The sequence below is a fragment of the Staurois parvus genome, unplaced genomic scaffold (assembly GCF_062004578.1).
Source record: "Staurois parvus isolate SC_StPar_1 unplaced genomic scaffold, SC_StPar_1.0 ptg000100l, whole genome shotgun sequence".
In the NCBI taxonomy this organism is placed as follows: domain Eukaryota; kingdom Metazoa; phylum Chordata; class Amphibia; order Anura; family Ranidae; genus Staurois; species Staurois parvus.
In genome coordinates, this window is record NW_028317896.1 from 177,393 (window position 1) to 202,873 (window position 25,481).

The 25,481-nt window shown below is 52.4% G+C and overlaps 2 protein-coding genes across 2 annotated transcripts; both read right to left on the reverse strand.

The window, feature by feature from the left end:
• Nucleotides 1-10,274: 10,274 nt before the first annotated feature.
• On the reverse strand, nucleotides 10,275-15,916 carry LOC149467795 (guanylin-like). Its single transcript, XM_089671176.1, has 3 exons — nucleotides 15,623-15,916; nucleotides 11,072-11,264; nucleotides 10,275-10,485 (listed from the first exon to the last, which is right to left on the reverse strand). The coding sequence occupies exons 1-3, from the start codon at nucleotides 15,683-15,685 to the stop codon at nucleotides 10,412-10,414; spliced, it is 330 nt and encodes a 109-aa protein (XP_089527302.1). The 5' UTR covers nucleotides 15,686-15,916; the 3' UTR covers nucleotides 10,275-10,411.
• Nucleotides 15,917-16,949: 1,033 nt separating this feature from the next.
• LOC149467796 (zinc finger BED domain-containing protein 6-like) lies at nucleotides 16,950-23,005 on the reverse strand. The gene has a single exon (XM_089671175.1). The coding sequence runs from the start codon at nucleotides 22,843-22,845 to the stop codon at nucleotides 20,074-20,076; it is 2,772 nt and encodes a 923-aa protein (XP_089527301.1). The 5' UTR covers nucleotides 22,846-23,005; the 3' UTR covers nucleotides 16,950-20,073.
• Nucleotides 23,006-25,481: the final 2,476 nt, after the last annotated feature.

A 25,481-nucleotide genomic window follows, 5' to 3' on the forward strand; every position in this document is an offset into this window, starting at 1 on the left:
CTACTTTTGCACATATACAGTTGCAAGAAAAAGTATGTGACCCCCTTGGGATTCCGTGGAGTTTTGCATGAATTGGACATAAAATGTGCTCTGAACGTCATCTAAGTCACAACAATAGAAGAACACAGTCTGCTGAACATAATACTACACAAACATTAGATGTTGCCATGGTTTAATTGCACATAACATGGAAACATTCACAGTGCAGGGAGGAAAAAGTATGTGAACCTTTGGACTTAATAACTGGTTGACCCTCCTTTGGCAGCAATAACCCCAACCAAACGTTTCCTGTAGTTGCAGATCAGACCTGCACAACGATCTGGAGTCATTTTGGACCACTCCTCTTCACAAAACTGTTTCAGTGTAGCAATATTCTTGGGATGTCTGGTGTGAATCGCTCTCTTAAGGTCATGCCACAGCATTTCAATGGGGTTGAGGTCAGGACTCTGACTGGGCCACTCCAGAAGGCGTATTCTGTGCTGTTGCAGCCATTGTTTTGTTGAATGACTTGTATGCTTTGGGTCATCATTGTCCTGTTGCATCACCCATCCTCTGCGGAGCTTCAGTTGGCGGACAGATGGTCGTACGTTTTCCTGCAAAATGTCTTGATAAACTCTGGAATTCATTTTCCCATCAATGACAACAATCCGTCCAGGCCCTGAGGCAGCAAAGCAGCCCCAAACCATGATGCTCCCTCCGCCATGTTTCACAGTGGGGATGAAGTTTTGATGTTGGTGTGTTGTGCCTTTTTTTCTCCACACATAGTGTTGTGTGTTCTTCCCAAACAACTCCATCTTGGTGTCATCTGTCCACAGTATATTTTGCCAGTAGTGCTGTGGAACATCCAGGGGCTCTTTTGCAAACTTCAAACGTGCTGCAATCTTCTTTTTGGCCAGCAATGGCTTCCTCCGTGGTGTCCTCCCATGTACTCCATTCTTGTTTCATGTTTTCCTGATTGTAGATGTGTCAACAAAAATGTTAGCATGTGCCAGAGATTTCTGTAGGTCTTTAGCTGACACTCTGGGATTCTTCTTTACCTCATGCAGCATTCTGCGCTGTGCTCTTGCAGTCATTTTTACAGGACGACCACGCCTAGGGAGAGTAGCAACAGTGCTAAACTTTCTCCATTTGTAGACAGTCTGTCTTACCGTGGACACAGGAACATCAAGGCTCAAGGAGATACTTTTGTAACCCTTTCCAGCTTCATGCAAGTCAACAATTCTTGATCATAGGTCTTCTGAGAGCTCTTTTCTGGGAGGCATGGTTCACATCAGACAGTGCTTCTTGAGACCAGTAAACCCAAAACAGGTGTCAGCAACACATCCAATATCATCCCACTGATTGGAGTCAAGGTTGGCTCACTCCTGGCTCCAATTAGCTCTGGGAGAAGTCATTAAGCTAGGGCCTCACATACTTTTTCCTCCCTGCACTGTGAATGTTTACATGTTATGTGCAATTAGACCATGGCAACATCTAATGTTTGTGTAGTATTATGTTCAGCAGACTGTGTTCTTCTATTGTTGTGACTTAGATGACGTTCAGAGCACATTTTATGCCCAATTCATGCAAAACTCCACGTAATCCCAAGGGGTTCACATACTTTTTCTTGCAACTGTATATCACGGTGCAAGGAGGGTTTCTTTGCACATTTTTTATGTCATACAAATTCATTTTCTGCACAGTAAAAAAATCTTTTTTAATCAATTAATTATAGCACTGGGAGTTTTTAATATCTATTACATCACAATGTGTTAATATTTATGTAATATTCATTTATTTTATATATATCACACATCACTAGAAAACATTTCTTTTGAGGAGCGCGACACATCCAGTATTTTATTGGTTGGAATCTTTGCAGTCAGAACCCTCACCAATCGGCCTACTAGGCTGAGCTGCGGTAGATGTGTCCCCCCCAATCTGACATTTCGGGGATCTCCCTCAAGGCATGGAGTTTCCAGTGAGTTCGGAGCAGCCAGGAAGATCTGTTTCAGGAATGGTGGTTGACGTTTATTTGAGGAAAGATTTCAGATGTGACTTGCGATGTTTCCCTCACGGAGGTCTCCGGAACCCCTTCAGAACAAACTGACATTACGCCTCCTGGCTTCTTCTTGTGGTATTGCTGCTCTGGCCTCAGGCTTAGCCCTTGTTTCCTTCAAACCATCCTACAGCACCTGGTGCTCCCATACAAAGTGCTCTGACCCACACCCTGACCTCTGGGGAGGAGACCTCCTGTCCCCTGGGTGGAGCCACAGATCACAGCCAGCCCCTTCATTATAAAGGCTTTGCACCCTGTACAGCCCGGCTGCTGTCTCTAGTAGGACATGGATTATCCCTCACAAGACCCTTCAAAGCCTCTGGACTCCAGAACCCGATCCAGGAGTCTCCAATCCCAGAAAAAACTGTATAACCAGTTTTCTGGTCTCTGGGTAGCCATCCTGGAGCCCCTCACCCAGCATCAGTGAGGCCCCTTTTAACACCGGGACAGGGCCCAGCACTACATGGCATTTCCTGATGGTGACAACAGTGGACAATCAGGTCATCTCCAGCCATTGTCCACCACACTCCTCTCCACGCCTTGTCCCCCACACTCCTCTCCACGCCTTGTCCATCACACTCCTCTCCACGCCTTGTCCATCACACTCCTCTCCGGGCCTTGTCCCCCACACTCCTCTCCGTGCCTTGTCCCCCACACTCCTCTCCGTGCCTTGTCCATCACACTCCTCTCCGTGCCTTGTCCATCACACTCCTCTCCGTGCCTTGTCCATCACACTCCTCTCCGTGCCTTGTCCCCCACACTCCTCTCCGTGCCTTGTCCCCCACACTCCTCTCCGCGCCTTGTCCCCCACACTCCTCTCCGCGCCTTGTCCCCCACACTCCTCTCCGCGCCTTGTCCCCCACACTCCTCTCCGCGCCTTGTCCCCCACACTCCTCTCCGCGCCTTGTCCACCACACTCCTCTCCGCGCCTTGTCCACCACACTCCTCTCCACGCCTTGTCCCCCACACTCCTCTCCGCGCCTTGTCCCCCACACTCCTCTCCGCGCCTTGTCCCCCACACTCCTCTCCGCGCCTTGTCCCCCACACTCCTCTCCGCGCCTTGTCCACCACACTCCTCTCTGTCCTTCAGTGTCATGTTCCGAGCCATTCCCACCAGCCAGTGTTTGTGGAAGAGCTCTGATTTTCTTCATACATCAGAGGAAGGTGACTGTGCCCTGTGAGCCGCATTATCTGCCACTCTGATCTCTGTGTCCTCCTGTGGGGTGACAGGCACTCCCTGCCCTGGTCCCTATCTTATCACAGACTGAGGGATTTATCTCCTCTTCCTCCTCGGAGATATCAGAAGATCTTCAAGAATCATGAAAGGGAAAATCAGTTTATAATTAAGCTGTAAGTTGGGAAAAAACAAGAAGGAAGGTGAACCGCAGAGACATGATACTCCACCTACGGAGAGGACAGAGACACCGATACTCCACCTACGGAGAGGACAGAGACACCGATACTCCACCTACGGAGAGGGCAGAGACACCGATACTCCACCTACGGAGAGGGCAGAGACACCGATACTCCACCTACGGAGAGGGCAGAGACACCGATACTCCACCTACGGAGAGGGCACAGACACCGATACTCCACCTACGGAGAGGGCACAGACACCGATACTCCACCTACGGAGAGGGCACAGACACCGATACTCCACCTACGGAGAGGGCCGAGACACCGATACTCCACCTACGGAGAGGACAGAGACACCGATACTCCACCTACGGAGAGGGCAGAGACACCGATACTCCACCTACGGAGAGGGCAGAGACACCGATACTCCACCTACGGAGAGGGCAGAGACACCGATACTCCACCTACGGAGAGGGCAGAGACACCGATACTCCACCTACGGAGAGGGCAGAGACACCGATACTCCACCTACGGAGAGGGCACAGACACCGATACTCCACCTACGGAGAGGGCACAGACACCGATACTCCACCTACGGAGAGGGCACAGACACCGATACTCCACCTACGGAGAGGGCCGAGACACCGATACTCCACCTACGGAGAGGACAGAGACACCGATACTCCACCTACGGAGAGGGCAGAGACACCGATACTCCACCTACGGAGAGGGCAGAGACACCGATACTCCACCTACGGAGAGGGCAGAGACACCGATACTCCACCTACGGAGAGGGCAGAGACACCGATACTCCACCTACGGAGAGGGCAGAGACACCGATACTCCACCTACGGAGAGGGCAGAGACACCGATACTCCACCTACGGAGAGGACAGAGACATCCATACTCCACCTACAGAGACACCGATACTCCACCTACGGAGAGGGCCGAGACACCGATACTCCACCTACGGAGAGGGCAGAGACACCGATACTCCACCTACGGAGAGGGCAGAGACACCGATACTCCACCTACGGAGAGGGCAGAGACACCGATACTCCACCTACGGAGAGGGCCGAGACACCGATACTCCACCTACGGAGAGGGCCGAGACACCGATACTCCACCTACGGAGAGGGCAGAGACACCCATACTCCACCTACGGAGAGGGCAGAGACACCGATACTCCACCTACGGAGAGGGCAGAGACACCGATACTCCACCTACGGAGAGGACAGAGACATCCATACTCCACCTACGGAGAGGACCGAGCTGAGCATCCTGGACAGGTTCCTGTAGAAGACATGAGGTCCTCCTGTCACTTCCCGGATTCTCAGCAGAAATGATAGAGGTGTGTGATTATTCATCGTTTTTTCACGGGATGGCAGAAATCGGCGAGTAAACCTCACTTCTCGAGAGAGCAAAGTCCCCACATTCCCAAGGCCAGTCCTGGAGGCCAGTCCCGAAGGCCAGTCTGTACAGAGTCATCCATTTATAGAAGATGGAAAAGTGATACATTTGAGGAATAGAAGGCAGATCTGTCAGACGTCAGACTTCCTTCATCTTCATGTTCTATAGCTGATATCAGACACTGACAAGGTGCACAGAGCTGTCTCTGCTTCTCCGACTCTTCCGCTGACAGAGAGATGCCAGAGGGGTAGAATGTTATATGGTGCGTATACGGGGGGATCGTATAGGGGTAGGTGCAGTATGGGGCGTGTACTGGGAGATGATATAGGGGTGTAGGTAGCATGGTGCGTATACCGGGGGATCGTATAGGGGTAGGTGCAGTATGGGGCATGTACTGGGAGATGGTATAGGGGTGTAGGTAGCATGGGGCGTGTACCGGGGGATCGTATAGGGGTAGGTGCAGTATGGGGCATGTACTGGGAGATGGTATAGGGGTGTAGGTAGCATGGGGCGTGTACCGGGGGATCGTATAGGGGTAGGTGCAGTATGGGGCGTGTACTGGGAGATGATATAGGGGTGTAGGTAGTATGGTGCGTATACCGGGGGATCGTATAGGGGTAGGTGCAGCATTGGGCGTGTACTGGGAGATGGTATATGGGTGTAGGTAGCATGGGGCGTGTACCATAGGATAGTATAGGGGTGTAGGTAGCATGGGGCGTGTACCATGGGATAGTATAGGGGTGTAGGTAGCATGGGGCGTGTACCGGGAGATGTTATAGGGGTGTAGGGTAGCATGGGGTGTGTACCGGGAGATGTTATAGGGGTGTAGGTAGCATGGGGTGTGTACCATAGGATAGTATAGGGGTGTAGGTAGCATGGGGCGTGTACCATGGGATAGTATAGGGGTGTAGGTAGCATGGGGCGTGTACCATGGGATAGTATAGGGGTGTAGGGTAGCATGGGGCATGTACCGGGAGATGTTATAGGGGTGTAGGGTAGCATGGGGCGTGTACCGGGAGATGTTATAGGGGAGTAGGTAGCATGGGGCGTGTACCGGGAGATGTTATAGGGGTGTAGGTAGCATGGGGCGTGTACCATGGGATAGTATAGGGGTGTAGGTAGCATGGGGCGTGTACCATGGGATAGTATAGGGGTGTAGGTAGCATGGGGCGTGTACCGGGAGATGTTATAGGGGTGTAGGGTAGCATGGGGTGTGTACCGGGAGATGTTATAGGGGAGTAGGTAGCATGGGGCGTGTACCGGGAGATGTTATAGGGGTGTAGGTAGCATGGTGCATGCTCTGTATAGTTTGGAACTCCAATCCCCAACCCATAGACCTCTGTACAGTCTGGAGCCAAATGATAGATCCTTGTCCATACTGAAGTTTCTGTTCATGACCAATTGATCTCTGTTCAGACTGGAGCTTTGATCTCTGAACGTTGAACGTCTGTGCAGTTTGGAGCTTCAGTTCCCGACTGATGGGGCCGATGTCCGGGCCGGAGCTCCGATCCCTGACTGATGGGGCCGATGTCCGGGCCGGAGCTCCGATCCCTGACTGATGGGGCCGATGTCCGGGCCGGAGCTCCGATCCCTGACTGATGGGGCCGATGTCCGGGCCGGAGCTCCGATCCCTGACTGATGGGGCCGATGTCCGGGCCGGAGCTCCGATCCCTGACTGATGGGGCCGATGTCCGGGCCGGAGCTCCGATCCCTGACTGATGGGGCCGATGTCCGGGCCGGAGCTCCGATCCCTGACTGATGGGGCCGATGTCCGGGCCGGAGCTCCGATCCCTGACTGATGGGGCCGATGTCCGGGCCGGAGCTCCGATCCCTGACTGATGGGGCCGATGTCCGGGCCGGAGCTCCGATCCCTGACTGATGGATCTCTGTTCAATTTGGAGCTTTGATCCTTGACCAGTGGACAGGACTTCTGTGCAGACGTGGGCTCTATACTGTGACCAATGGACCTCTGTTCAGTCTGGAGCCCTGTTCTCTGACTGATGTATCTTTTTTTTTTTTTTTTTTTTTATTTTTTTTTTATTTACTGGAGTTCTATCCATAACCAATGAATCTCTATCCAAACTGGAGCTTTGATCCCCGACCAGTGGACATCTATCCATTCTGGAGCTCCAACCCTTGACCAATGGACCCCTTTCCAGGCTGGGACCCCAACCCCTGACTAGTGGACATCTATCCATTCTGGAGCTCCAACCCTTGACCAATGGACCCCTTTCCAGGCTGGGACCCCAACCCCTGACTAGTGGACATCTATCCATTCTGGAGCTCCAACCCTTGACCAATGGACCCCTTTCCAGGCTGGGACCCCAACCCCTGACTAGTGGACATCTATCCATTCTGGAGCTCCAACCCTTGACCAATGGACCCCTTTCCAGGCTGGGACCCCAACCCCTGACTAGTGGACATCTATCCATTCTGGAGCTCCAACCCTTGACCAATGGACCCCTTTCCAGGCTGGGACCCCAACCCCTGACCAGTGGACATCTATCCATTCTGGAGCTCCAACCCTTGACCAATGGACCCCTTTCCAGGCTGGGACCCCAACCCCTGACTAGTGGACATCTATCCATTCTGGAACTCCAACCCTTGACCAATGGATCCCTTTCAAGGCTGGGACGCCAACCCCTGACCACTGGACCCCTGTCCAGGCTGGGACTCCAACCCCTGTCCAGGCTGGGACTCCAACCCCTGACCAATAGGCCCTTGTCCAGACTGGGACGTCTTCTTCTAGAAATCCAGCCATCTTTCTCCATGTTTCTTTTGGCTTTATTGAGGTGAATTTGGAGGGAAATGCTAAAACTGAAGCCAAGAAGCATTAAATGTCACCTGATCTGCAGACGAGAGCGAACTGGATTACATATAATTACAATAAGAAATAAAAGCACAAATCTGATTGGCTGTGACTTCATACCCAGGAATCAGTCTGTTGCACTTCCACTTCTGTACTTGTATGGATGACCGATCTATTACAGAAGAGTGATCAGTGAATCGAGCAATTCATGGAAAGAAAAGTATGGAGAACGTTGGACAGACTCTTCCAGCCTCTTTAATCTCAGAGATACGATAAAATGAGAGATTGCTGCTCTGTAATCGTTCGGTTGTACGGCTGGGCTGCCGCGTGGACTGCCGCGTGGGCTGCCGCATGGGCTGCCGCGTGGGCTGCCGCGTGGGCTGCCGCGTGGGCTGCCGCGTGGGCTGCCGCGTGGACTGCCGCGTGGACTGCCGCGTGGGCTGACGCGTGGGCTGACGCATGGACTGCCGCGTGGGCTGACGCATGGACTGCCGCGTGGACTGCCGCGTGGGCTGCCGCATGGAACCTTTCCTGACATTTGTGTAAGACAATGTTGTAAGAAGTGTATCCCACACATGTACATCTACTGAGAATAAATGGTATGATCAGCCAATGGACGTGTCTATTTCTGGTGTCTGCACCTCTGTGGGATGTTTATCTTTCGCTGTATCATATTACAGAAGAATGGTGTCCTCGCTTGTCCTTTAGTTTCCTCCAACAGAAAACGACATCCCAGATCCTCCAATATACAGCCTGATCACACGGAGATGTAAGCATTGCCTCATCACACACAGGGGTCTCCAATCTGTGGAAGTGATTGCCACCCTTCCCCCATGGAGAAACAGAGTGGCGTGCGTGCAAGCTATTACCCCACGTCTGCTGAGTAGCAGGGTGGGGGTGGAGTAATGGTTGGAAGGATGTCTTGGTGCCCTCTGGGAGACAGTTGATATTTGTACCCAGTCTCTGCACGGCCGGGTCCCATCCCTGTCTGATCTCTGCACGGCCGGGTCCCATCCCTGTCTGATCTCTGCACGGCCGGGTCCCATCCCTATCTGATCTCTGCACGGCCGGGTCCCATCCCTGTCTGATCTCTGCATAGCCGGGTCCCATCCCTATCTGATCTCTGCACGGCCGGGTCCCATCCCTGTCTGATCTCTGCATAGCCGGGTCCCATCCCTATCTGGTCTCTGCACGGCCGGGTCCCATCCCTATCTGATCTCTGCACGGCCGGGTCCCATCCCTATCTGATCTCTGCACGGCCGGGTCCCATCCCTATCTGATCTCTGCACGGCCGGGTCCCATCCCTATCTGATCTCTGCACGGCCGGGTCCCATCCCTATCTGATCTCTGCACGGCCGGGTCCCATCCCTATCTGATCTCTGCACGGCCGGGTCCCATCCCTATCTGATCTCTGCACGGCCGGGTCCCATCCCTATCTGATCTCTGCACGGCCGGGTCCCATCCCTGTCTGATCTCTGCACAGCCGGGTCCCATCCCTGTCTGGTCACTTTATTAGCGGTGTGTAGAATAGTATGGGCATGCTTGGTGAAATGTGTGACACCTACCCCCGGGGCACAGTGACACCTACCCCCTAGGGCACAGAGGCACCTACCCCCAGGGCACAGTGACGCCTACCCCCTAGGGCACAGAGGCACTTACCCCCAGGGCACAGTGACACCTACCCCCTAGGGCACAGTGACACCTACCCCCTAGGGCACAGTGACACCTACCCCCTAGGGCACAGAGGCACCTACCCCCAGGGCACAGTGACACCTACCCCAGGGCACAGAGGCACCTACCCCCTAGGGCACAGTGACACCTACCCCCTAGGGCACAGTGACACCTACCCCCCAGGGCACAGAGGCACCTACCCCCAGGGCACAGAGGCACCTACCCCCAGGGCACAGTGGCACCTACCCCCCAGGGCACAGTGGCACCTACCCCCCAGGCACAGTGACACCTACCCCCCAGGGCACAGAGGCACCTACCCCCAGGGCACAGTGACACCTACCCCCCAGGGCACAGAGGCACCTACCCCAGGGCACAGAGGCACCTACCCCCAGGGCACAGTGACACCTACCCCCTAGGGCACAGTGACACCTACCCCCTAGGGCACATACCCCCCAGGGCACAGTGACACCTACCCCCAGGGCACAGAGGCACCTACCCCCAGGGCACAGTGACGCCTACCCCCAGGGCACAGTGACACCTACCCCCAGGGCACAGTGACGCCTACCCCCAGGGCACAGTGACACCTACCCCAGGGCACAGTGACACCTACCCCAGGGCACAGTGACACCTACCCCCTAGGGAACAGTGACACCTACCCCCTAGGGAACAGTGACACCTACCCCCAGGGCACAGTGACACCTACCCCCAGGGCACAGTGACACCTACCCCAGGGCACAGTGACACCTACCCCCTAGGGAACAGTGACACCTACCCCAGGGCACAGTGACACCTACCCCCTAGGGCACAGTGACACCTACCCCAGGGCACAGTGACTCCAAGAATTCAGGACCGTGTGGGATCTTCAGACTACAAGATGGTTCCGAGTAATGAGGGCAGGCAGGAAATAACCGAACACAATGTGGAGAGAACGATCTTACATGGATGACACCATACACAGCCTCCTGTGAACAGACACAACCGCATACAGAGTACATCAGAAATCATTTTATTTAGCATTCAGATTGCATTGGATTTGATATCTTCTCTTCTTCATTGATAGGTGGAAGCTGCAGACTTGGATGGTGAATCTGTCGGGGGGGGGGGGGGGGGTCATAGCAGATCGGTCTTCACCCATACCAACAACCAGTGCAGGCGGCGTTGGCACAGATCTCACACTCGTCCATGCTGCCACAGATTCTCTCTGAAGGTGAAAAACAGCAAACGTCACGCTTGGACCTGACACAGAAAACGGCATCGGCTGAGGTACGGGAGACCTGAAATTGTTGTCTCTGCATCTGATGTCCTCTGGGATGTATGATGAGTATGTGATGTAAGATGTCCTGGATACCCAACTGTCAGAGAGAGGAGGGTGCAGGGGTGGGAGGAGGGTGCGGGGGTGGGAGAAGAGTGGAGGGGGTGGGAGAAGAGTGGAGGGGGTGGGAGAAGAGTGGAGGGTGCGGGGGTGGGGTGGGAGAAGAGAGGAGGGTGCGGGGGTGGGGTGTGAGAAGAGAGGAGGGTGCGGGGGTGGGGTGTGAGAAGAGAGGAGGGTGCGGGGGTGGGGTGTGAGAAGAGAGGAGGGTGCGGGGGTGGGGTGGGAGAAGAGAGGAGGGTACGGGGATGGGGTGCTGGGGGCAATAGAGGGGAATCTGTGCTCCCTCCCTGCCACCTGTACACAGTCGATGTCACCTCCCTGCCCCCCAGCAGTCTCAGGTCAGACATGTCAGTGTGTGGGAGGAGTCTGGAGTGACACCACTCCTGTTCACTAGAGAGGCGGAGCTCCACATTACCCAGTTCTCCGAATGTTGTCCTGATCTCCATGGTGTCGGTGCCACGGCACACTTCCTGCAGTTCCCTCGGCAGGTCCTTGTTTCTGCACATTTGCTGTTCGGTTTGGTGAGTCGGATCGGCCGCCACCTGACTCTTCTTCATGACCTGTTTATACTGCTTGACGGCCTCCAGAGAGAAGGTGTGACCTCCGACCTACAATACAGAGAGAGCCGCCATTACTGAGTGACCTCTGACCTACAATACAGAGAGAGCCGCCATTACTGAGTGACCTCCCACCTACAATACAGAGAGAGCCGCCATTACTGAGTGACCTCTGACCTACAATACAGAGAGAGCCGCCATTACTGAGTGACCTCCCACCTACAATACAGAGAGAGCCGCCATTACTGAGTGACCTCTGACCTACAATACAGAGAGAGCCGCCATTACTGAGTGACCTCCGACCTACAATACAGAGAGAGCCGCCATTACTGAGTGACCTCTGACCTACAATACAGAGAGAGCCGCCATTACTGAGTGACCTCCGACCTACAATACGGAGAGAGCCGCCATTACTGAGTGACCTCCCACCTACAATACAGAGAGAGCCGCCATTACTGAGTGACCTCCCACCTACAATACAGAGAGAGCCGCCATTACTGAGTGACCTCCCACCTACAATACAGAGAGAGCCGCCATTACTGAGTGACCTCCCACCTACAATACAGACAGAGCCGCCATTACTGAGTGACCTCCCACCTACAATACAGAGAGAGCCGCCATTACTGAGTGACCTCCCACCTACAATACAGACAGAGCCGCCATTACTGAGTGACCTCCCACCTACAATACGGAGAGAGCCGCCATTACTGAGTGACCTCCCACCTACAATACAGAGAGAGCCGCCATTACTGAGTGACCTCCCACCTACAATACAGACAGAGCCGCCATTACTGAGTGACCTCTGACCTACAATACAGAGAGAGCCGCCATTACTGAGTGACCTCCCACCTACAATACAGACAGAGCCGCCATTACTGAGTGACCTCCCACCTACAATACAGAGAGAGCCGCCATTACTGAGTGACCTCCCACCTACAATACGGAGAGAGCCGCCATTACTGAGTGACCTCCCACCTACAATACAGAGAGAGCCGCCATTACTGAGTGACCTCTGACCTACAATACAGATTCAGACACTGCGGACACAGTACAGGGATGACCAGAGACTGAGGACATAGTACAGGAGATGACCAGAGACTGAGGACATTCTACAAGAGATGGTCAGAGATCAAAGACACAGTACAGGAGACAGTCAGAGACTACAGACATGGTACAGGAGATGACCAGAGACTGCGGACATAGTACAGGGATGACCAGAGACCGCAGAGATAGTACAGGAGATGACCGGAGACTGCGGACACAGTACAGGAGATGACCAGAGACTGCGGACACAGTACAGGAGATGACCAGAGACTGCGGACACGGTACAGGAGATGACCAGAGACTGCGGACACAGTACAGGAGATGACCAGAGACTGCGGACACAGTACAGGAGATGACCAGAGACTGCGGACACGGTACAGGAGATGACCAGAGACTGCGGACATAGTACAGGAGATGACCAGAGACTGCGGACACGGTACAGGAGATGACCAGAGACTGCGGACACGGTACAGGAGACGACCAGAGACTGCGGACACGGTACAGGAGATGACCAGAGACTGCGGACACAGTACAGGAGATGACCAGAGACTGCGGACACAGTACAGGAGATGACCAGAGACTGCAGACATAGTACAGGAGATGACCAGAGACTGCGGACACGGTACAGGAGATGACCAGAGACTGCGGACACAGTACAGGAGATGACCAGAGACTGCGGACACAGTACAGGAGATGACCAGAGACTGCGGACATAGTACAGGAGATGACCAGAGACTGCGGACATAGTACAGGAGATGACCAGAGACTGCGGACACAGTACAGGAGATGACCAGAGACTGCGGACATAGTACAGGAGATGACCAGAGACTGCGGACACAGTACAGGAGATGACCAGAGACTGCGGACAGTACAGGGGATGACCGGAGACTGCGGACATAGTACAGGAGATGACCAGAGACTGCGGACATAGTACAGGAGATGACCAGAGACTGCAGACATAGTACAGGAGATGACCAGAGACTGCGGACACAGTACAGGAGATGACCAGAGACTGCGGACACAGTACAGGAGATGACCAGAGACTGCAGACATAGTACAGGAGATGACCAGAGACTGCAGACACAGTACAGGAGATGACCAGAGACTGCAGACATAGTACAGGAGATGACCAGAGACTGCAGACATAGTACAGGAGATGACCAGAGACTGCAACAGGAAGAAGGGTGAGCCGCACACCGGAGGGTGGATGAATGTAGTGTGTAATTATTGATCCATAGGACACACAAAGCACCAGGACAGGAATACAGGACCTGTTAGCGTGTATCACGTGATCTCGTGCTTCTCATGTGAAACGCATGAACCGGTCCTGTATTCCTGTCCTGGTGCTTTGTGTGTCCTATGGATCAATAATTACACACTACATTCATCCACCCTCCGGTGTGCGGCTCACCCTTCTTCCTGTTCCATCGTCTGGGGGGGCGAGCCGGAGCCTGCACCTGTCGTGGATCGATCTGGATTGTTTGCCTGAGCAGTATACCTCTGTTCTTTAGACAGTCAGAGACTGTGGACATTCTACAAGAGATGGTCAGAGATCAAAGACACAGTACAGGAGACAGTCAGAGACTACAGACATGGTACAGGAGATGACCAGAGACTGCGGACATAGTACAGGGGATGACCAGAGACTGCGGACACGGTACAGGAGATGACCAGAGACTGCGGACACGGTACAGGGGATGACCAGAGACTGCGGACACAGTACAGGAGATGACCAGAGACTGCGGACATAGTACAGGAGATGACCAGAGACTGCGGACACGGTACAGGGGATGACCAGAGACTGCGGACACGGTACAGGAGATGACCAGAGACTGCGGACACGGTACAGGGATGACCAGAGACTGCGGACACGGTACAGGGGATGACCAGAGACTGCGGACACGGTACAGGGGATGACCAGAGACTGCGGACACGGTACAGGGGATGACCAGAGACTGCGGACACGGTACAGGGGATGACCAGAGACTGCGGACACGGTACAGGGATGACCAGAGACTGCGGACACGGTACAGGGATGACCAGAGACTGCGGACACGGTACAGGGGATGACCAGAGACTGCGGACACGGTACAGGGGATGACCAGAGACTGCGGACACGGTACAGGGGATGACCAGAGACTGCGGACACGGTACAGGGGATGACCAGAGACTGCGGACACGGTACAGGAGGCGGTCAGAGACTGCGGACATGGTACAGGAGATGACCAGAGACTGCGGACACAGTACAGGAGATGACCAGAGACTGCGGACACGGTACAGGAGGCGGTCAGAGACTGCGGACATGCTGTAGGAGTTGTTGGGAGACAAGCTTTAGACCATCATAGACCGGAGACAGAACATGAAGCAGCGTGAGATTACTGCTATTGCAGGAAAACACAAATGACTGTATGCAGGGGCCCTGAGGGCTGCTCAGAAATGCCCAGGGGCCCTATATTGGGCTCCAGGGCCAGGCTGGGCCTCACACTCTAGTGTGACATCTGATTGGACAATGAAGGTGTCAGTCTTCATGGACCTTTTTTACCTGCAGATCCTATGTAACAAATTCCATCCTAGAGGAAGAAGCAATGATTGGGCAGAACATGTCATCTTCATCCAACCTTCCCACCGCCCTGGTGTCACCTCACACACCATGTACCTACCGTATCTCCGCTCTGCAGAAAGTATTTGGATATCTGTGGAGCAGAATCGACCACGTTCCATTTTCGAAGGAAAGGACATGGATCACACAGAATGGCAATAGGTCAATCCACCAAAAAGTGAAAACCAATCAGAGGAGAAGCCTTAGAGTCTAAAGCCAGCCATAGATGGGTGGACTCTTGGCCGGGTAAGCAGGGACCATCTATGGGCAGGTTGATTGTACTGAAGTTGACCCATCAACCGACTTCAGTACAACCAGCCAGTTTCAATTCTTTCATGCGTTCACTGACGGAGGCTTGAGCCACCAGCTATGATCATTGTGTTCTGCCAGCAGGGAGGGCTCCCCACCAGCAGAACTCAAGAGTGCTGTGGGAGGGATTCCACCACCAACATTGACTGTGTTGAAGGAATCTTCTTTCCTATCACTCGTGGTTGAAGGAAATACAATTTCATGATCTACGGGCTGTTTAGGTTGTCTCTGGGTTTGGTATAGATTGCTCGGGGTGTTGCCTTCATAGTCCCTGGATGCCCAGCTGGGTGTTTCTGTACAATATATAACAGGATAAAGTTTTACCAAGTAGAATGGGACCCCCTCCCAACCTCCTCAGACCTGGGCAATGAAGTGCTGAGGTCTCCTGAGGGATGAGGAAACCGTTAGTTGGTATAACGTTCCGGCCTCCACCAATAACCGGGGGCCGGGATCTTACCTTGACAGTGACACAGTCACCCAGGTAGAAGAGGCCGAGAAGACACAGAAGTCTGGTCCACATCTTGAGGTCCTCAGCGGTTCTTCTGCTGGACTGTGGTGTCAGCTATTTATACTTTGTGTGGAATCAGGAAGAAGCTTCTCCTCCTCTGACTGGCTGTAGGGTGTCTTGGCACCATGGGGACATCACCATAAAACTTTACTGTCCCTGACAGATCCGATGACTTTGATCAACATCGCTGTCTATTGACTGAACCTGAGCCAACATCAAACAACGCTTGTGTGGGAGAACCTCCTGAACAAAGATCACAACATCTTCCCGTGTGTGGGTATCTGTAGTCTGTGGGGGGGTCTGTAGTCTGTGGGGGGGTCTGTAGTCTGTGTGGGGGTCTGTAGTCTGTGTGGGGGTCTGTAGTCTGTGTGGGGGTCTGTAGTCTGTGTGGGGGTCTGTAGTCTATAGTCTGTGTGGGGTCTATAGTCTGTGTGGGGGTCTGTAGTCTGTGTGGGGGTCTGTAGTCCATAGTCTGTGTGGGGGTCTGTAGTCTGTGTGGGGGTCTGTAGTCCATAGTCTATGTGGGGGTCTGTAGTCCATAGTGTATGTGGGGGTCTGTAGTCCATAGTCTATGTGGGGGTCTGTAGTCTATAGTCTGTGTGGGGGTTTGTAGTCCATAGTCTGTGTGGGGGTCTGTAGTCTGTGTGGGGGTCTGTAGTCTATAGTCTGTGTGGGGGTCTATAGTCTGTGTGGGGGTCTGTAGTCTATAGTCTGTGTGGGGGTCTGTAGTCTGTGTGGGGGTCTGTAGTCCATAGTCTATGTGGGGGTCTGTAGTCCATAGTCTGTGTGGGGGTCTGTAGTCCATGATCTATAAGTGGTCTATAGTCCATGATCTATGAGGGGTCTGTAGTCTATAGTCTATGAGGGGTCTATAGTCCATAGTCTGTGTGGGGGTCTGTAGTCTGTGTGGGGGTCTGTAGTCTGTGTGGGGGTCTGTAGTCTATAGTCTGTGTGGGGGTCTGTAGTCCATAGTCTGTGTGGGGGTCTGTAGTCTATAGTCTGTGTGGGGTCTATAGTCTGTGTGGGGGTCTGTAGTCTGTGTGGGGGTCTGTAGTCTGTGTGGGGGTCTGTAGTCCATAGTCTCTGTGGGGGTCTGTAGTCTATAGTCTGTGTGGGGTCTATAGTCTGTATGGGGGTCTGTAGTCTGTGTGGGGGTCTGTAGTCTATAGTCTGTGTGGGGGTCTGTAGTCTATAGTCTGTGTGGGGGTCTGTAGTCTATAGTCTGTGTGGGGGTCTGTAGTCTGTGTGGGGGTCTGTAGTCTGTGTGGGTATCTGTAGTCTATGGGGGGGTCTGTAGTCCATAGTCTGTGTGGGGGTCTGTAGTCTATAGTCTGTGTGGGGGTCTGTAGTCTATAGTCTGTGTGGGGGTCTGTAGTCTATGAGGGGTCTGTAGTCTATAGTCTGTGTGGGGGTCTGTAGTCTGTGTGGGGGTCTGTAGTCCATAGTCTGTGTGGGGGTCTGTAGTCTGTGTGGGGGTCTGTAGTCTATAGTCTGTGTGGGGGTCTGTAGTCTGTGTGGGGGTCTGTAGTCCATAGTCTGTGTGGGGGTCTGTAGTCTGTGTGGGGGTCTGTAGTCCATAGTGTATGTGGGGGTCTGTAGTCCATAGTCTATGTGGGGGTCTGTAGTCCATAGTGTATGTGGGGGTCTGTAGTCCATAGTCTATGTGGGGGTCTGTAGTCCATAGTGTATGTGGGGGTCTGTAGTCCATAGTCTGTGTGGGGGTCTGTAGTCTATAGTCTGTGTGGGGGTCTGTAGTCTATAGTCTGTGTGGGGGTCTGTAGTCCATAGTCTGTGTGGGGGTCTGTAGTCTATAGTCTGTGTGGGGGTCTGTAGTCTATAGTCTGTGTGGGGGTCTGTAGTCTGTGTGGGGGTCTGTAGTCCATAGTCTATGTGGGGGTCTGTAGTCTATAGTCTGTGTGGGGGTCTGTAGTCTATAGTCTGTGTGGGGGTCTGTAGTCCATAGTCTGTGTGGGGGTCTGTAGTCCATAGTCTGTGTGGGGGTCTGTAGTCTATAGTCTGTGTGGGGGTCTGTAGTCCGTAGTCTATGTGGGGGTCTGTAGTCTATAGTCTCTGTGGGGGTCTGTAGTCTATAGTCTCTGTGGGGGTCTGTAGTCCATAGTCTATGTGGGGGTCTGTAGTCTATAGTCTCTGTGGGGGTCTGTAGTCCATAGTCTATGTGGGGGTCTGTAGTCTATAGTCTCTGTGGGGGTCTGTAGTCTATAGTCTGTGTGGGGGTCTGTAGTCCATGATCTATAAGTGGTCTATAGTCCATGATCTATGAGGGGTCTGTAGTCTATAGTCTATGAGGGGTCTGTAGTCCATAGTCTGTGTGGGGGTCTATAGTCTGTGTGGGGGTCTGTAGTCCATAGTCTATGTGGGGGTCTGTAGTCTATAGTCTGTGTGGGGGTCTGTAGTCCATGATCTATAAGTGGTCTATAGTCCATGATCTATGAGGGGTCTGTAGTCTATAGTCTATGAGGGGTCTGTAGTCCATAGTCTGTGTGGGGGTCTATAGTCTGTGTGGGGGTCTGTAGTCCATAGTCTGTGTGGGGGTCTGTAGTCTATAGTCTGTGTGGGGGTCTGTAGTCTGTGTGGGGGTCTGTAGTCCATAGTCTATGAGGGGTCTGTAGTCCATAGTCTGTGTGGGGGTCTGTAGTCCATAGTCTGTGTGGGGGTCTATAGTCTGTGTGGGGGTCTGTGTGGGGGTCTGTAGTCCATAGTCTGTGTGGGGGTCTGTAGTCTATAGTCTGTGTGGGGGTCTGTAGTCTATAGTCTGTGTGGGGGTCTGTAGTCCATAGTCTGTGTGGGGGTCTGTAGTCCATAGTCTGTGTGGGGGTCTGTAGTCCATAGTCTGTGTGGGGGTCTATAGTCTGTGTGGGGGTCTGTGTGGGGGTCTGTAGTCCATAGTCTGTGTGGGGGTCTGTAGTCTATAGTCTGTGTGGGGGTCTGTAGTCCATAGTCTGTGTGGGGGTCTGTAGTCCATAGTCTATGTGGGGGTCTGTAGTCTATAGTCTGTGTGGGGGTCTGTAGTCCATAGTCTATGTGGGGGTCTGTAGTCTATAGTCTGTGTGGGGGTCTGTAGTCTATAGTCTGTGTGGGGGTCTGTAGTCTATAGTCTGTGTGGGGGTCTGTAGTCTATAGTCTGTGTGGGGGTCTGTAGTCTATAGTCTGTGTGGGGTCTGTAGTCCATAGTCTGTGTGGGGGTCTGTAGTCTATAGTCTGTGTGGGGGTCTGTAGTCCATAGTCTATGTGGGGGTCTGTAGTCCATAGTCTGTGTGGGGGTCTGTAGTCTATAGTCTGTGTGGGGGTCTGTAGTCCATAGTCTGTGTGGGGGTCTGTAGTCCATGATCTATAAGTGGTCTGTAGTCCATGATCTATAAGTGGTCTGTAGTCCATAGTCTATGAGGGGTCTGTAGTCTATAGTCTGTGTGGGGGTCTGTAGTCCATAGTCTGTGTGGGGGTCTATAGTCTGTGTGGGGGTCTGTAGTCCATAGTCTGTGTGGGGTCTATAGTCTATGTGGGGGTCTGTAGTCCATAGTCTGTGGGGGTCTGTAGTCCATAGTCTGTGTGGGGGTCTGTAGTCCATAGTCTGTGTGGGGGTCTGTAGTCCATGATCTGTGTGGGGGTCTGTAGTCCATAGTCTGTGTGGGGGTCTGTAGTCCATGATCTATGAGGGGTCTTTAGTCCATAGTCTGTGTGGGGGTCTGTAGTCCATAGTCTATGAGGGGTCTGTAGTCCATAGTCTGTGTGGGGGTCTGTAGTCTATAGTCTATGAGGGGTCTGTAGTCCATAGTCTGTGTGGGGGTCTGTAGTCCATAGTCTGTGTGGGGGTCTGTAGTCTGTGTGGGGGTCTGTAGTCTATAGTCTGGGGGTCTGTAGTTCATAGTCTGTGTGGGGGTCTGTAGTCCATGATCTATGAGGGGTCTGTAGTCCATAGTCTGTGTGGGGGTCTGTAGTCCAGAATAGGCACATGATGTTGAGATGGCTCCACTCTCCATGTTTCTGGCAGGTCATGCGATGCTGGCACACGTAGAGCCTTCAGAAATGATTCAGGCCAGTCTGTTATGACCGGTGCCCATGCCATGTTCCGTGGCAACAAACACATGCGTGTACATTCCTATCATGGGTATTATAGGGTTGCAATGACCTCTGTGGAAGACAATGAAGAGGTTCGCCCGCTCTGCTGTGAAATGTGTTCTGTATTCTCTTTGGTGGCTGATAAGACATCAGAGAATGTAATGGAAGGCCGTGCTGGGCTCACTACATATCATTTTGTGTGGAGGAGATGACTAGCGCCACCTGCTTTGGCAAAGAGGGATCTCTATGTATGTATGTATAGTTGTTGCCCGCAGCAGGCAGGCATCGGGGCAGTGGATGGGTTCCAGTCTTTGCTGGTGGATCTATTCATTAGTATCAGGCAGAGGTGGCAGGAAACTGTCACTTATCCAGCTTTCATTCGTTTTGATAAAGGTCAATCTCTCCACTCTTGCAGCAGACAGTTTTGTACATTTCGGGTTGATGATGCCACCTGCCTCACGGAATACTCTTTCTGAGAGGACACTTGAGGGTGGGCAGGTGAGCAACTGGATGGCAAACTGAGCCAGCTCTGGCCATTGGTCTAGTTTGCACACCCAGTAGTTCATGGGGTCATAGCTCAGGTTGTCTGGGACCAGGGAGCAGTCCAGGTAGGAGGTGACCATCTTCTCAAAATGCTGCGTATATCTTTGGTTGGATGGCTCCGTGTGGGGTGGTGGCTGGAAAAAGTTTTCCATCATGTCGAATAAACTGTAGTGGCTGGTGCTGGTGACTTTGCTGAAGGTGTTGGAGGGATGGTGTAGAGGGGAGCGAAGAGGGGCCTCATCCTCCGATGAGGGACTTATAGGTGTCTGCTCAGCGAAAGCCGCTGCAAGCTGGCTGCAGAGTGTAGCTTGGTAATGCCTTAGTTTTGTTTCCCTTTCAGAAGCTTCAAAAAATTTCCCCATTTTGCTCTTATAGCGGGGGTCCAGGAGTGTGGCCACCCAATAGTCATCCCTCTGCTTGATGTCCGTAATATGCATGTCACTCTGCAAACAAGTGAGCATGTAGGTCGCCATACTGGCCAGTGTCTCTGAGCCCATAGTCCCTTCATTCCCCACCTCCCAGTGGAATTCTTCATGCATGTTACCATCATGGCCACCACTGGCACATATGCTGGACAGGTGATCAGCCTCATCCCCAACTGGCAATGACATTGCCTCCTCTTCCTGCTCTTTCAAAGGAATTGAAGGACGAGCTTCCTCTTTGGTTTTCAAATGTATGAAATGTTGACCTTCCTCGTCCTCCTCCATTTCCTCCTGTGCTGAGGCCCCCCCAAATGTTTCTCCAACAGATACACGGCAGCAAGTGAGATCCGGAACTTCATCTTCTTCTTCACCTTGTTGCATTAATGTCAGTGCTTTCTCCAGTATAAAGATGAGTGGAATGACGTCGTTCATGCCACAGTTCTCCCGACTGACAAACCTGGTCGCCTCTTCGAAGGGCTTTAGAAGGTGACACACATCCCTGATCAGCTGCCATTGGCTGGGTTCAAACAAGGATAGGTTCCCTACATTTGTGCCATGGTGCACCATGTAGTCATCCACTGCTTTCTGTTGCTCGTAGAGTCGGTCCAGCATCTGCAGGGTGGAATTCCATTGCATGGGGACATCGCATATCAGTTTGTGAAAAGGGAGGCCATTCTGTCTCTGCAAGTCCAAGAGAGCATTTTTAGCTGTGTAGGATCTGCTAAAATGGGAGCACACTCTCCTAGCCATGCCCAGGACCTTTTCCAAACCGGGATAGTTTGTTAGAAATGAATGCACCGCTGAGTTTAGGACGTGAGTGAAGCTGGGAGAATTTTTTAGCTTCCCCATGCGCAGCGCAGCGACGATGTTCTTAGAATTGTCATTGACCACATTGCCCACGTGGAGAAGACGGGAGGAAAACCAGCGGGCAATTTGTTGATTGATGCATGCCAGCAACTCGGCTGCTGTGTGACTTCTGTCCGCAAGGCTCATGAGGTGCAATATGGCATGACAGCGCTTCACCTTACAGGTATGGTAAGGAGGAAGACAGGTATTTGCTGGCTGCTTTGCTGTTGGAGATCGGGATTGGTCCTGTGAGGAAGACATGGAGGACAGGGATGAACGTCTTGTCTCAGAGCTTGACCTGGCTATTCGTGGTGGTGTTACCAGCTCCACCTCCGATGCATTTTCACTGCTACTTACTAAGTTGACCCAGTGGGCTGTGAAAGCCAAGTACTGTTCCTGGCTGTAGCTGCTGCTCCAGATTTCGGCAGTAGTGTGGATGGAGCTACAAAGGGAGGAATCGAGGGAATGCGCTATTTTCTTGGTGACGTGAGCGTAGAGTGCAGGGATAGCCTTGTTAGAGAAGTAGTGGCTACTTGGAATCTTCCACTGAGGCTGAGCGCACTCCATGAGCTTCTGAAAAGAGTTGGAATCCACTAGCTGGTACGGCAGTGACTGCATCACCAACAATCTGGCCAGGTGAGCATTGAGTTGGCGTACTAGGGGATGATTGGCAGCGTGTTTCCGTTCCAGACACTCCACCATGGATGGTTGGTGACTGTAGGGAGGGGAAGGAGAAGGATTATGCTCTTGCTGCTGGTGGGGGTGAGGCTGACTGTGCATATCGGTAGAGCCACTGTGGTCCAACTTGCTTTTAGTACCAGTTGTGTCCCCTTCTTCATCATCGCTACAACAGACGACAGAGTCTTCCTGCCCCGAAGAGGCCTGGACACTGTGGGTAACAGCAGTAGCAGCAAGCGATGATGATGATGCTTTCTGGGTCTTGGATTGAAAACTGGACTGGTGGCGAGGAGGAAGGGCTTGGCGTTGTTGACCACTGCACATCTCCCATAGGATGGTATGATGGCGTCTCATGTGCTGTATAAGCGCCGAAGTTCCCAAATGGGTACCCGGACGGCCCCGGCTTAGCCTCTGCTCACATAAGTTGCATACGGCAACAGACACATCTTCCGGTGATGTGGAGAAGAACTGCCAGACTGCCGAACCCCTTGCAGGACCACTGCCACTGCCTGAAGTGACATGGCTGGAACTTGTCCTGAGTCTGGCCCCCTGAGAGCGAGAGGCGAGGGCAGCATCACCGCTTCCAGAGCCTCGCATTGGTGTCATGGGGCCAGGTCACTCCAGAGCACAGCCCCGACTCTTTCTTCTGCAGGAGGAGGGGTGGAGGCTGGGATGTCTATCTGTCAATTGGCAGCTCTCGGCAAGCTTCAGGCAAACACAGGCAGAACACACTACATTGATTGCTGAGTGTAATCCCGGACCTTCCCCTCCACCAATCACAGTCTAGATGTCCGCACGCTGGGCGGTGGATTATCACAGCTATTGTATGGAAGGAAGTGTCTGCAGTAATGGGCTCCAGCAGCCATTTTTGGAGTGTTTGTATTATAAGGAACATCTGGACTGTGAAGGGGAGAGGGGGGATTGTCAGAGAAGCTGAGAGTGGAGAGAGAGCAGACCTGGGACGGGGCCGAGGAAGTGATATGGGTTGTAACCTGGACACGGTGATTGGAGCCGTACTGGTGCAATTGCTACAAAACAGTTCACTGGACGCGATACTCTCTTATGTGCACTAAAGCCATAGATGGGACGAATTTCACATGAAGACTTGGGGAACGAACGTTCTGAGAAAGTTTGTTGTTCTAATCAATAGTGGGTCAAGCTGACGTTCGTTTTTGACTGCAGTGACGGGAAAATTCGAAGGGGCAGAATGGAAAATGTTTCTTGAAGGAATTTCTAACAGTGAATGTGGTGTTCATTCGGGAAAGTCCATTCTTTGCAGTCCTCTATAATTATAGAATAATAATTCTTTCCAAAGTCAAATGATAAAAACTACAAAATCTTTTCAACAACAAATGAATGTTCTGAGAATTTCCCTCAGCTTTTGTTCTACCCATCTATGGCCAGCGTAACAGTAACATTGTCAGGACACGTTTCAGGGGTGTTCCCTTCTACAAGCAGTGCTGATCGCAGTCCCCAACAGTCTCTTCTAGCCCTCTATGGTAACCATGGCAGTGACCTCCTCCAACAGTCTCCTGGAACATGACACCCAGTCCTAGTCCTATGTAACTAGACAGCAGTCTCCTGGAACATGACACCCAGTCCTAGTCCTATGTTACTAGACAGCAGACTCCTGGAACGTGGCACCCAGTCCTAGTCCTATGTAACTAGACAGCAGTCTCCTGGAACGTGGCACCCAGTCCTAGTCCTATGTTACTAGACAGCAGTCTCCTGAAACATGGCGCCCAGTTCTAGTCCTATGTTACTAGACAGCAATCTCCTGGAACATGGCACCCAGTCCTATGTAACTAGACAGCAGTCTCCTGGAACATGGCACCCAGTCCTATGTAACTAGACAGCAGTCTCCTGGAACATGGCACCCAGTCCTAGTCCTATGTAACTAGACAGCAATCTCCTGGAACATGGCACCCAGTCCTATGTAACTAGACAGCAGTCTCCTGGAACATGGCACCCAGTCCTATGTAACTAGACAGCAGTCTCCTGGAACATGGCACCCAGTCCTATGTAACTAGACAGCAGTCTCCTGGAACATGGAACCCAGTCCTAGTCCTATGTAACTAGACAGCAGACTCCTGGAACATGGCACCCAGTCCTATGTAACTAGACAGCAGTCTCCTGGAACATGGCACCCAGTCCTATGTAACTAGACAGCAGTCTCCTGGAACATGGCGCCCAGTCCTCTGTAACTAGACAGCAGTCTCCTGGAACATGGCTTCGTTTTCATGACAGAATTCTTTTAAGGTTCCTGCAGACTTTAAACATGGCTGACGCAACATTCACAATCTGAGTCACTTTACAATCCAATGGGCTGGGATGGGTTTGGATGCTCACTTGGTATTGTTTTCCCATCAGATGCCCAGTCCCTGCAGAGATCCCCTCTATAAACACAGACAAGGTCAGGTTCTCCTCCTGTCCCAGGAGCTCACACTCACCCCTCCATCTCTCAGGAACCCTTTCAGTAAAATTAAGAAGACTCTGAATGATTTGGACCCCCTGCAGCCAGGGGCTTTGGCCTGTTCTGTGACATTTGGTCCAGTTAGGGTTGCCATATATTTACTTGTCAAGATCTGATCACCCATATGAAAAATCCTCTGCCGGTGAGGTGTGCTCAGTGCAAATAGTCAGCATGGCATTTATCGTCTGCAGGAGGGAAAACATTAATATCAGCCTTGATCTAAAAGTAATCCAGCATGCTGGAAGATCTGTGCTAGGTGTAAATTGGAAGAATATATTGTAGCTCAGTGTCGGGGGGGAGGGGGGGGTCTTCATCTGGATCTTCGGTGCAATGGCTACTCTTGGAAGTTGGTCTTCTCGTCACGTAGAGTATTAGAAGTTGATCTTCTCGTCACGTAGAATATTGGAAGTTGGTCTTCTCCTCACGTAGAATATTGGAAGTTGGTCTTCTCCTCATGTAGAATATTGGAAGTTGGTCTTCTCGTCACGTAGAGTATTGGAAGTTGGTCTTCTCGTGACGTAGAATATTGTAAGTTGGTCTTCTCGTGACGTAGAATATTGGAAGTTGGTCTTCTCCTCACGTAGAATATTGGAAGTTGGTCTTCTTGTCACGTAGAATATTGGGAGTTGGTCTTCTCCTCACGTAGAATATTGGAGGTTGGTCTTCTCCTCACGTAGAATATTGGAAGTTGGTCTTCTTGTCACGTAGAATATTGGAAGTTGGTCTTCTCGTCACGTAGAGTATTGGAAGTTGGTCTTCTCCTCACGTA